The sequence below is a fragment of the Homarus americanus genome, unplaced genomic scaffold (assembly GCF_018991925.1).
Source record: "Homarus americanus isolate GMGI-L3 unplaced genomic scaffold, GMGI_Hamer_2.0 scaffold52806, whole genome shotgun sequence".
Taxonomy (NCBI): Eukaryota; Metazoa; Arthropoda; class Malacostraca; order Decapoda; family Nephropidae; genus Homarus; species Homarus americanus.
The window spans coordinates 11,656,640-11,669,727 of NW_024720773.1; the positions used below are offsets into that span (position 1 = coordinate 11,656,640).

A 13,088-nucleotide genomic window follows, 5' to 3' on the forward strand; every position below is an offset into this window, starting at 1 on the left:
GTCTTTGTCTGTAGTAGAGTAGGGTTCACGTAACCACTATGGCTCTTAGTCATAAATCAGTATTACATTATGTGTCTCTCAATGGCTTGACTTATAGGGCCAATATGTCATAGGAGACAGACTCCCTATTCATATTTTTTTATATCATTGACAGTTGTGAAGGTGTGGGTGTTTGTTTGTTTGTTTGTTGGTGTTTGTTTCTTTGTTTTATTTTTTTGTTTTGTTTTTGTTTATTTCTCTGTTTATTGTTTTTTGTATTTGTTTAGTGTTGATAGGTGAAGGATAATACTACTACTAAAGAAGCAGCAACAACAACAGTAACAACAACAGTAACAACAACAACAACAACAACAACAACAACAACAACAACAACAACAACAACAACAACAACAAAAACAACTATAATATAATTTCATTTAAATTTATAGAACTGATACATCATTAGTTCAGTTCCCTTTGGCTATAATTTAAACATAAAAAAATAAGAAATTTCCCATAGAGGTAAACACGAGGTATATATATATTTTCATATATTCTGGTATAAGTTATTCATATATGGGCCATCATGAAGATTTTGGTATCCCAGGAATATAGTTTTGGGATTTTGGTATTTTTGTTGACGGATTTTAGTATGATGGGTTGATTAAGGTTCTCTTCATTCCCTACCTACCTAGCTACCTCTCCCCCCACCTCCCTACCTCTCTCTCTCTCTCTCTCCCTACATCCTCTCCCTCTCCCTCTCTCCCTTTGCCCCCTATTCCCTACCCATCTATTTTCTCCTATACCCCCTTCTTTCCTTTCCTCCTCCTCACTCCCTCCTTTTTTCCATTCCCTCCCACCATCCCCTTGCCTACCCTTTCTCCCTCCCTTCCTATCCTCCTTCTATCCATCAATCTCTCTTCTCTCTTTCCTTCTGTTGACTCAGGGTAATAAGGTCTGCCTCTAAACTATAATATTTACGTTAGCAGTTGTGAGGAGTATGCATGAGTCTTCCTCCCCCTCCCCCCCCCCCCGAGAAGAGAGAGAGAGAGAGAGAGAGAGAGAGAGAGAGAGAGAGAGAGAGAGAGACATAAACATGCAGACAGGAGACATATATTTAAAATCTTCTACCTATTTTCTCTATGTCAACACAGACCCGGGGCGTACCAAGACCGGATCATCTGGAGGAACAAAAAAAAAATAAATAAAACAACTCAGAAATACAACATGTTTACTCTAGCGATGTAAACAGTTCTTTCTTCTCCAAGTCTTGTCTGTTCTCGTGGGAGTCATAACATAAATTAATCGCCAGGAGCAACACACATTCTCGTTAACCTGTGCGTGTTGGCTCTTGGCTCTCTGAACTAAAACCTGTGTCCTATAGCTGCTTGGTGGTGCTGTTATGCTGTGTTTTACGGTGTGCTGCTATTGCTGTGTAGTGTAGTGTGTCCTTGGTGCTGTGTATTGTGACTGTACCTCCTGTGTACTGAGCCCCTAAGTGTTGATGCTGTTGAGGTGTGTTACGTTGTGCTGCTATTGGGTGTGTAGCGGCTGTGTACTGACTTGTAACTGTAGTTTACCTGGCCTTGGGTAGGTTATGGTCCTGTGTATTGAGGCCACAGGTGTAGTGTTCCTGTATGCTAGGTAATGGTGCAGCTGCTGTGGACAGAGCACCCATTTCTGTCGCTACTGCCCACTTGTGTACATATTACAGCTGAGGTTGCATTACATTACAGCTGAGGTTACATTACCTGAGGTTGCATTACATAACTGAGTACTTGAAGACATCGGTACACTAAAGCTGCACCTGTAACACTAATATTGCAGCTGCGCCATTATATACCACAGCTGTACAATGCAGTTTTCCTCCAGCGGTATGTGGTGCACCTCTCAATACCCGAGGGTTGAGGGTCGACAGGAGAACAAATTGATTCATTAACTTTTCAATTACAGGTGAGAGAAAGGTGCAGTGGCTGGTGCTGACCGATAGTCTCCTTCACTGGTATTTACTTGACTGCTACTCCAGACCTCCCCCCCTTCCTCTCTCCTCCCTCCCCACTCTCCCTCTCCCCATTCCCCTTTTCACCTTCACCTCCTCTCCCTTCCCTCTCCCTTCTCACCCTACTCCTCTTATCCTCCCCCTCTCACCCCACTCCTCTTATCCTCCCCCTCTCACCCCACTCTCCCTCTTACCCTCCCTCTACCCCATCCATCTGCCTGCCCCCACCTCCCCACCACCAGCCGCTGAAACCCCGGCTCCATTTGCTCTCTATTGACGAATCACATTCGTTGTTTATTCGTTTCTCTACTCTTATTGGCTTTACATATCTGAAGACACGCCCCATTTTACCTGTCACTGACGAATCGGACTTGATGTTTACTCGTATCCTCCATTCTGATTGGTTCTCTACGCACTACCATTAACGAATCATTATATTGTTTTTATTTCCACTTTTAACCTTTGTCTACTAGCCATGCCTTTTCACGTATGACCAATTACGTCTTTAATTCAGTTGTATCTTTGTTTTTATTGGCTGTGATTGGCTCATTCTGGGTTTTTTCATCACTTTCTTACCTGATGCAACTTTGTCCTTCGGTATTTTTCTCTTTACGTATCATTTCCTTCACTTATTTCATTTTTGTTCTTCTTTCTTTCGTCTTAGTTTTTATTTGTGGGTGTCTGGGATTGTTGTCAACCCCCGACAGCCTCCCTGACTGCCTGACTCTCACCTACAACCCCTGACTACCTGACTTATAACCCCAGATGACTTTATTTTGTTATATCTTCAAGGAATATTCCCCCCCTCCCCAAGGAATATTCTCCCCTCCCCAAGGAATATTCCCCCCTCCCCCTTCCCCCACCCCACGTTACATTTTCTATGCTGATGAAATATTGATTCCCACATTCGTCCAACATTTTCTCGTCTGGTTATCACTGGAATAATTAAAAGACCAAATTTTTTATGAGTGTATTGAAAATTTAATCTTGACATTTTATATAACAGTCTGGCGCCAAGTGACGAGATTTTCCCCGAGTCTTAGGTGGATATTGAGAGAGTTTCCTGTATCTTACGTGGATATTGTGAGCGTTTCCTGTATCTTACGTGGATATTGTGAGCGTTTCCTGTATCTTACGTGGATATTGTGAGCGTTTCCTGTTTCTTCGATGGATATTTTGAGTTTCTTGAGTTTTAGGTGGATATTGAGAGAATTTCCTGTATCTTAGTTGGATATTGTGAGAAATCTGTTTTTTCTTATACTTGTGATGTAATTTTCTTGTTATAGACTTTTGTTATGTTATAATAGATTACCGACCGGAGTTATTATATTATTAAATCATTTTCTTTGTCAGATTATAGGTCGTCATGGTCGGGTCAAAAGTATTATTATTTGTGTGTGTTATTGTCTCATTGTCCAGGCGAGTTTCATTGTCAGGGGGAGGAGGAGGAGGAAGAGGGGTAGAGAGAGGGAAGAAAGGGGGGTGAGGGAGAGAAGGAGGAGGAGGAGGAGGGAGAAAGGGAATGAGGTGGTGGGAGAAGGAGGAAGATGAAGAAGATGAAGAAGGAGGAAATAAATGAAACTGTCGATTATTATCCCAAGTTATTTGTTCCTCACCCCCCCACCCCTTCCACCCCCTCACCTCTCCCTCCCACCCCCTCACCTCTCCCTCCCACCCCCTCACCCCTCACCTCCCTCCCACCCCCTCACCTCTCCCTCCCACCCCCTCACCTCTCCCTCCCACCCCCTCACCTCTCCCTCCCACCCCCTCACCTCTCCCTCCCAACCCCTCACCTCTCCCTCCCAGCCCCTCACCTCTCCCTCACCCCCCTGACCAATATCTTTCGCCAGACGCCACAAATATCGCCTGCTGTTACCCAATTCTTCATCAGACTGAGAACAAACCTTTGGCCCGACTCTAATGTGGTATAGCACTCTCTTGAATCTCTGGGGCCTTCTGCGTCTTAGTGTTAATTGTCTTTATGGGCGAGTTTCAACCAGTTTGTGTATTGGATAGTAGACTTTGTTGACTCCTGGGTACACATACATACATACATACATACATACATACATACATACATACATACATACATACATACATACATACATACATTGAAGAATAAACACATAGATTAGATTAAATGTTAGAATATACTGTTTATTTTTTCTAGTCTTATTCAGTAAAAAAAAAGTTACATAATTTGCATACACTTGTCATAATTAAATAGATTCTTTAAATATGATGTAATCAGATTGTATTGACTCCATTTAATCGCATAAATAATCAAGGTAGGATGAATTAAATTAATCTCATGATGATAATACAAAAAAAAAACACTTTTAAATGTATAAAATTAATAGATGTGATTAGTCTTTTTTTATTTAAATAGATAAACCAATATGGAAATAGATCTGTTTATTGAATATATATATAATGAAATAAAGTTAAGGCTGTTAATTGGGTCAAGTCATTAGAAGTGTAGAACATCGTTTAATCGCATACAGTAATCAAGGTCACGCAAATCAAAACAAAAGTAACACCGTTTAATCGCATAGAATAAACAAGATCCTGATAAATCCCTTTTTCCTGTTGTAATTTTCTCAACATCTTGGTTATCATCTCTCTCCTCCCGAGTCAAGTAAATCGCCGAGTGCCGTGAGCTATGTAATCCCACCCAGTAATCCCGGTGTTGTTATTGGATTCTGGATTTAAGTCGTCGAACAAGTTGTGGGGTCGTTGGGGGTCGTTGGGGATTGGGGGTCGTTAAGGGCGGGGGGGCTGTAGGGTGGGGGTCGTTAAGGGTTGGGGTCGTTAAGGGGCGAGGGGCTGTTAGGGTGTGGGTCGTTAAGGGTTTGGGGGGCCACTGGAGCTTTGGGGGTCGTTAAGGGGTGCTAGGGTCGTTAGGTGGGGTTGTTAGCGGGTCCTGAGGGGGGGGGGAGCATTATACGTATCAAACACACTATAACTATATCTTATAAAAATCTATAATGTTTGTCCCAATAAACGCCAAAATATTTCCCGTTAAATCATAGTTCTTGCCTGAGAGTGATACTTTATTGTGTGAGTATAATTTTTTTATTTTGTAGTGAGTATAATTCACCAGGATGACGTAGAGTTATCAGGAGAGTTATAAGACTTCTCATACACTTATGACGCCATAATGCTGGGTTGAGAGTGATAAAGTTTGTCAGTGAACTGCTCTGGAGAGTTAGAATGCTTCCTGGAGAGTTATGAAAGGTCCTTGGAGAGTTCATAAGTCTTTTGAAATGTAAATTATACTCTCAGTCTCTCAGTCTTTTAATATGGAAGTGTTATAAAGTTGTTAAGATAGCTATAATACATTCATAATATATCAATTTGTCTTTGGAGTTTCTAAAGTTATAGTGCTCAGAGGTGTGTTCACGGTGCCAAGAATAATAATGAGGCTCTGGAAGTTTATATCACATTGTCTCAGTTAAGTTATAATGTTCCAAGGAGACTAAGAGAGGCCATTATTGTCAAAGAAAGTATAATAACTTACAAAATGTATCACACTGTCTTAGTTATAATGCTCCAGTGAGAAGTCTTATTGTATGGTGTGTGTGTGTGTGTGTGTTTATGATGTCTATTGTTCAGTGGATATAATGCCTTAATATCATTATTTCATCATCATCATCATCATCATCATCATCATCATCATTCTGCTGGATAAAGCCCTTCCACCCTTGTATCCACCTTTATCCCTAACCTACCCATCAAATACATCCACACATCCACAATTTATCCATCCATCTATCATCCAATCTCTCTTGGAGGTGGGAAGGAAGGAAGGAGGGAGGGCTGTATCTCCCGTTTAGCATCTCTCCTAGGGCCACTGTCTCTCTCAATATCTCCTCTTATGGTCTCTCATCGTGTTCATTATGCAGTGTTATCTCCTCATAAGGCTTCAGCCCGAGTCTCGAGGGATTGCTGGAGAGGTATAAGGCTCCGTTGGTATATTATGATGCTGTGTAATTACCGTGGTGTTTGGAGGGTGACTTGGAGTGTTTATTCAGTGTAGTCTCGAGTGTTACTTGAGATCGTGTAGAAGCTGTCTAGCCTCCTGGAAACAGTCCGTCGTACTTTAAAGCTTTGTTCGTGGTATTTTAAGTTTGTTTGGGGTATTTTAAGCTTGTTTGGGGGTATTTTAAGCTAGTTTGGGGGATTTTAAGCTTGTTCGTGGTATTTTAAGCTTATTCGGGGTATTGTAAGCTTGTTTGGGGTATTTTTAGTTTATTTGTGGTACTTTAAGCTTGTTCGTGGTACAGTAAACTTGTTTGTTGTATTTTAAGCTTGTTCGTGGTACTTTAAGCTCTGTCCTTGGCACTTCTTTAAGCTTTGTCCTTGGTACTGTCCTTGGCACTTTAAGCTCTGTCCGTGGCACTTGACAGTACCCTGACACCATCTTTGCCATTTAAACTCATTTCCCGCACTTTAAACCTCCCTGCGGCAATTTAAAATCCCTCTTCAACACTTTTAAGTCCCATTTGCCGCACTTTGAAACCGCCTGCGGCACGGTAATCCTCCACTGTCAACAACACGCGCCAGCCAACACCAAAATCACGAGCTCGGAACAAGACAGTGACGAACTTGAGCCATTTACAAAGTCGAGATTGCCACAGTGAGCCAATGGGAGTCTAGCCCATGACGGCAAGGTGGAGATTGTTCTCTTCTTCCTCTCTTTACTCTCTCTTTACTCTTTCTCTCTATCTATCTATCTATCTATCTATCTATCTATCTATCTCCAATTAAAAAAAATCAAATCAAAATCAATTAAAATTTACGTCTAAAACGGAATCCAATCACAAAAACTAAACCCACGAAGATTTTACTAAACATAAACCAACAATAATTGAGGACAGAAGTGATTAAGGAGTGATTAAGGTTGAGGTAAGTATGCAATATCAACTGTTGCAGGAAGAATACATCTGCAACACCCCCAGAGACACGGCACTTTAATTGGCTGAAGGAGTCGTTGGTGTACTGAGAGTGTCTAGTAACCCGAGGAAGGCGGTGAAGGAGTCCTGAAGTGAAGATTGGAAGATGTGTTCGGATGATTTGTGGTGTTCGGATGATTACAAACCGGTGTTCGGGTGGTTTAGTGTCGGTGTTCGGATAACTATTGGTGTTCGGATGATTACTCTGGTGTTTGGAATGATAAGGGTATGTTGGTAAGGGTATGCTGTTAAGGGTATGTTGGTAAGGATATGCTGTTAAGGGTATGTTGTTAAGGGTATGTTGGTAAGGGTATGCTGTTAAGGGTATGTTGGTAAGGGTATGTTGTTAAGGGTATGTTGGTAAGGGTATGCTGTTAAGGGTATGTTGTTAAGGGCATGTTGGTAAGGGTATGTTGTTAAGGGTATGCTGTTAAGGGTATGCTGTTAAGGGTATCCAGTCGCAAGCCTCCAGTTAAAAGAATCCAGTTAGCCACTTGGAAATTGCTATCTAAAAACTGACAGTCACTAAATATCCAGTTACATACACTCACCCTGTTAATGTACTCTCGATGATGTAGTGTTGTACTAAGTAGATCTTAATGAGTCCGTAATGAGTCCGTAATGTGAGATTGAGTCCTGTGTAAAATCTGTTACCGAGTGACATTGGAACTAATATTTATGTGTGAGAGAGAGTATGAAAGTGAGAGAGTGGTAGAGAGACAGAGAGAGAGAGAGAGAGAGAGAGAGAGAGAGAGAGAGAGACTCCACCCCACTGTGATGACCAACTGGAGATTACCAAGTGCTGGAAGAAACGAGGAACACTGAGAGTCGTGTGTGTGTGTGTGTGTGTGTGTGTGTGTGTGTGTGTGTGTGTGTGTGTGTGTGTTTAGAAGATAAAACACACGTCTTCAACATGGCCCAAATATTAGACTCCTCCTTATCAAGACCAAAGGCTCACGTTAGGCTCATACAAGGCTATTTTATTAACTCACTTGGGGACACTAACCACAAATACCTTATAGTGTGGGAGGGGTGTGGGAGGGGGGGTGTGGGAGGGGGATGTGGGGGAGGGTGTGGTGTGTGTGTGTGTGTGTGTGTGTGTGTGTGTGTGTGTGTGTGTGTGTGTGTGTGTGTGTGTGTGTGAGTGTGTGTGTGTGTGTGTGTGTGTGTGTGTGTGTGTGTGTGTGTCTGTGTTCACTATTTTGTGTTTGTTGGATGAGTTTGAAGATTTTTCCTGCTGGCTCTGAACGATGTTATCACCGTCTCTGGTGGACTGTTATGGTAATACCAACTGTTTCCTGCAGAGTACACACTTGAAGCTATTGTTTATAGATATTATACACCTGAGGTTCTTGGTTGTGTATATTGCACACCTGAAGCTTTTGTTTATGCATATTATACACCTGAAGCTTTTGTTTATGCATATTATACACCTGAAGCTTTTGTTTCTATATATTATACACCTGAAGCTTTTGTTTCTATATATTATACACCTGAAGCTTTTGTTTATGCATATTCTACACCTGAAGCTTTTGTTCAACGTTAATTATCATGATGTTTACTTCCTTAACTCATTTACCTGTGTCCTCCCTATCTACCTTAATTCTTATCCATTAATTCATGTTTACACCTTTACCTTAGTTTTTCCTTTCTCTTCTTAATTTACCTTAATCCAACCATTCTTACCTTAATCCTGCTATTCTTACCTTAATCCTGCCATTCTTACCTTAATCCAACCATTCTTACCTTAATCCTGCCATTCTTACCTTAATCCAACCATTCTTACCTTAATCCTGCTATTCTTACCTTAATCCTGCCATTCTTACCTTAATCCAACCATTCTTACCTTAATCCTGCCATTCTTACCTTAATCCAACCATTCTTACCTTAATCCCACCATTCTTACCTTAATCCTGCCATTCTTATCTTAATCCCACCATTCTTACCTTAATCCTGCCATTCTTATCTTAATCCCACCATTCTTACCTTAATCCTGCCATTCTTATCTTAATCCTGCCATTCTTATCTTAATCCCACCATTCTTACCTATTCTCTTCTCTTTATCTTAAGCTCTCGTGTTATTTCACCTTGCTGGCGTAAATTAGACCCTCGCCAGGTGTGTTATTACAGAGAGATGACTTTTCCCTCGTTTGCCACACCTGTCGTAATTAATTCACCACCTGAGCTCATTAACCATTATTACGTCCGAAAGGTCTTCAACTTGTGCTTATTTTCTCATTGTAACTTTTTTTCTCTTCTCTTTCGCAGACGCTGAAGGTGTAATACTGACGAAGAGGTGGTGTTGGGGGTCAGCAAGAGTAGGAAGAGGAGTGCAAGTTAGCGCCACTGTTCACCTCCCACTGAAACCAATTAGCGGGACTATTTTTAAGACTCGTTGTGACTCGGGAGAGAAGGACAGGGAAAGGACAACGGGATTCTTGTGTTTTCTAAAGTGGTGAGAAGTTACTTAAGTGTTCGTGATTTATTTTTTTGTAAGTGTTAAGAGAAAAGTTTGATAAAGTGCATTATTGAGGTTCCTTTTCTGTGTGTGTGTGAGAGAGAGATTGACGGTGTTCATTGTGTTGTGTAAGGAAGCCTTATCTGCCTCGATATGATGCTGTCTTAGTTGTTATAAAGCTTTTGGAAGCCTTCTGTTGAGTGAAACTTCTTGGAACTTGGTGATCGTCATATAGTGAACTGTCTGGACATAGGAAATAGCGAATGTACCTTTTATAAAGCATCTAAAGCAGCTTAAAAACAACGCGTGAAGCTCATTCTCTCTCTATTAATCTCTTAAATTCAAAAGACAAAAAAGTTACTTGGAATTTCAAAGCCTGTGAATTTTTGCGTAACCTTGAAGAACTGGCCTGATTTGCTTGACCCTTCATGGCTTCTGGTGACCTGCGCTTGTGAGCTTCCCAGCAGTAGAAATTCTATACCCTCTCTTCACTTCAACTTGGTGACCTGATCTGAGAGTCTCTGCCTCCTGGTGACTCAAACTCTGTGAACACCTCTGAGTCACCGGATACTTCCTTCAACTCCTCGTAGGAATGTGTAGATCGTCCTTGATGCTCCGGTTAAGACCTGATAATCTCCCTTGTGAAATCTCTTGAATCTCCTTAGAGACCCTTAATCTCTCCCCTCTCGTGTGTGTCTCTCTCTCTCCTGCCGACGGTCTCATTATGGTGTGTGAGATGATGCTCATGACTGTGTATGATAATATTGTTCTGATGGTGGACTCCGACTGTCAGCTCACGGTACACGATAACTCAAGCTACAAGGGATCTGACCGTGACTCTCCTCCAAGTTCTTGACACGCTCGAGTATCATATCCGCTCACTCCTCCTCGATCATTCAAGTTACTGCTCATGGGGAGTGATTCACAAGCATCTATGTGACAAAGAGTGTAAAGAGAATAATAACCTAAGGCTGATCGTGTAATGAAATGTGGTGAGACAAACCTTGATGACGGTGTTGGTGAATCAGTGAAGCAAATCAAGAAACACAATAATATTAGTTCCTTCAGATACCACGTGATGTTCTTCTCGTTCGTACGATAAGTCTGAGAGCGCCAGTAATGTATTGTACTCAGTAGATCAGTATACACAGTGTTATCTTAGGCCTCGGCAGTGTTTTATATACCCAAGCGATTTTTGCAGTCATGAAGCTAGTCCGTTTTGGGCCTCGTGAACCACAAGAAGCAGAAGTCAACAGCGTTTGATCTGTTGACTCACACCACCCACCACCCATCTCTCATACCTCTTGGAGCTCCCCGCCCACCCGTGACCGGCCATGTGGGCGTCGCGGGCGTTAGTGGGCGTGGGCTGGGCCATAGTCCTAACATGTGTCTTGGCCATCACGGACACCATACCCGACCAGGAAGGTAAGTCCCGGATGTGTTTGTTTATCTTTAACTACTATCGATGTGCATAGTCTTTCTTACAGGTCATTGGCCACTTAGTCTACCAATAATAGTCCTTCTTGTTCATGAATGGCCGTTACATTCACCTACCAATACGATATTTTTGTTCCATTTTATCCGTTTTTTTCCGTTACGCATAACACATTTTTTGCAGCCCCTTTTTTTCAAACAAATACAACTAATTTCGTTTCAATTTATCGTTTCCTCCTACACAACACACTTTTTTTTCTTAAATTTCAACCAAGTTTTTTTCCAATTGTATCCATTTTTTCCCTCATACTGTACACATATTTTTTTCCTTCTTCAATTTACTAAGTTTTCTCATGCCAGTAGACTGTACCTGAGCGTGTTGGAGTAAGAGTGCAGCCGTGTCGAGCACTCTAGTCGACACGGGGGGATTAACCCTTCCCTGGACGCTGGGATTTAAAGGGAACGACTCGAGTAAGGGATTGACGGATTATCTGATTGGGAATGGAGTTTATAGATTGGGGGATTGGAAGGAGGAAGAGGGGGAGGATTAGCGAAGTGGGGGTGGAGAAGTATGTGAGGAGGGGGAAGTTGAGGACGAGGTTGAAGGGCAGTGAAGGGCAATGAAGGGTAGTTGAAGGGCAATGAAGGACAGTGAAGGTTTGTTGAAGGGGAATTAAGGGTAGTTGAAGGGCAATGAAGGGTAGTTGAAGGGCAATGAAGGGTAGTTGAAGGGCGATGAAGGACACTGAAGGTTAGTTGAAGGGGAATTAAGGGTAGTTGAAGGGCAATGAAGGGTAGTTGAAGGGCAATGAAGGATAGTTGAAGGCAATGAAGGGTAGTTGAAGGGCGATGAAGGACACTGAAGGTTAATTGAAGGGCAATGAAGGGTAGTTGAAGGGCAATGAAGGGTAGTTGAAGGGCAATGAAGGGTAGTTGAAGGTAATGAAGGGTAGTTGAAGGGCAATTGAAGGGGAATACAGTACTGTGTGATATAAATTTTGGTAGACAGACTATTCCGATGATGGATTAGCTGACAGGAAGGGGAAATTCATAGATTGGGGATTAGACGGGGGTTATGGAAGGGGAGGTAGGGAGGGTTCTTTTCCTTTACTCTGATGGAAGAGGTGAGTGAGGGAGGTTAGGTGACTAGCTTGATGGAAGTTGAACAATAATATTTAATGTTACTTTTGATGGTCAGGTTCTTCAGCTGATTAGAAAGGTTATTGATTTGGTGACTGGAAGGGGAATAAGAGAGAAGAAATAACGAAGAAAAGTATAAACAAAAGAAAGATTGGAGTAAAATGGATGGATGATTCAGCTGGAAAGACGAATTGACAGAGAAGATTTAAACTAGAAATTAATGAACTGGGTGTATGCAATTTTTGGGGGAGAGACCACCCTGTATAAAACAATTCTCCTATAATATTATGACATAGAGACTTAATTCATGAGGTTGTTAGTCAGCCATCTTCGAACGGCGTTGAGTAGCACTTGAGGGAACTTATAGAATTTAGGAGTCACTTAGGTTCTTGATGGGAGAGTTAGGATGTGGAAGTCTGTGTGTGTGTGTGTGTGTGTGTGTGTGTGTGTGTGTGTGTGTGTGTGTGTGTGTGTGTGTGTATCCTAACCTAAGTGTCATTTAAGTTAACTCAAATTATATCCCATCGTTCAGAAACTAATTACAGTTATTTGTGTTAAGGGATTAAGTAATGACAGTGAGTTAAGTGCGTTATTAACTTATACTAATTAGCAAACTGGTGGAGTGTATTAGTTGTGTAGTAATGATTTAAGCTAATTCTTATGGGCTTCTGGGCTGTAAGGATATTTTAATTATATATACAGTGGGGGGAAAGTTGATTGACAGGTAAATTGATGATTAGTTAATTAGTATATATGTTTAATTATATACAGGTAGACAGGTGTGTTGATTAAGGTATAATAGGTAAAATAGATAAATAAAGATATGTACACAAGGATATATACAAACATACATCCGTCACACACACACACACACACACACACACACACACACACACACACACACACACACACACACACACACAGATATACATTCAAATAGACACATAGTGAGATGAATACATAAACAGGTAGGCAATTAAAGTGAGTTATATTAGACAGTCAGACAGTCGAACACATTCAGCCAAATGGACGAAAAACGAGAGAGAATAGACAGATAGATGGACAGATAAGACAGACAGACAGCAATCAGTCAGATGGTCACTGAAGCCATGGTGTATGCAGT

The 13,088-nt window shown here is 41.5% G+C and overlaps 1 protein-coding gene across 1 annotated transcript in view; it reads left to right on the forward strand.

The window, feature by feature from the left end:
- Positions 1–9,205: 9,205 nt before the first annotated feature.
- The window catches only part of LOC121861097 (nectin-4-like), an 82,569-nt gene continuing 78,686 nt past the window's right edge, over positions 9,206–13,088 (forward strand). The window contains exon 1 of the mRNA XM_042358659.1: positions 9,206–10,816. Coding sequence (XP_042214593.1) covers positions 10,726–10,816 — 91 coding nt within the window. The 5' untranslated portion in view covers positions 9,206–10,725. The remainder of the gene's footprint in view (positions 10,817–13,088) is intronic.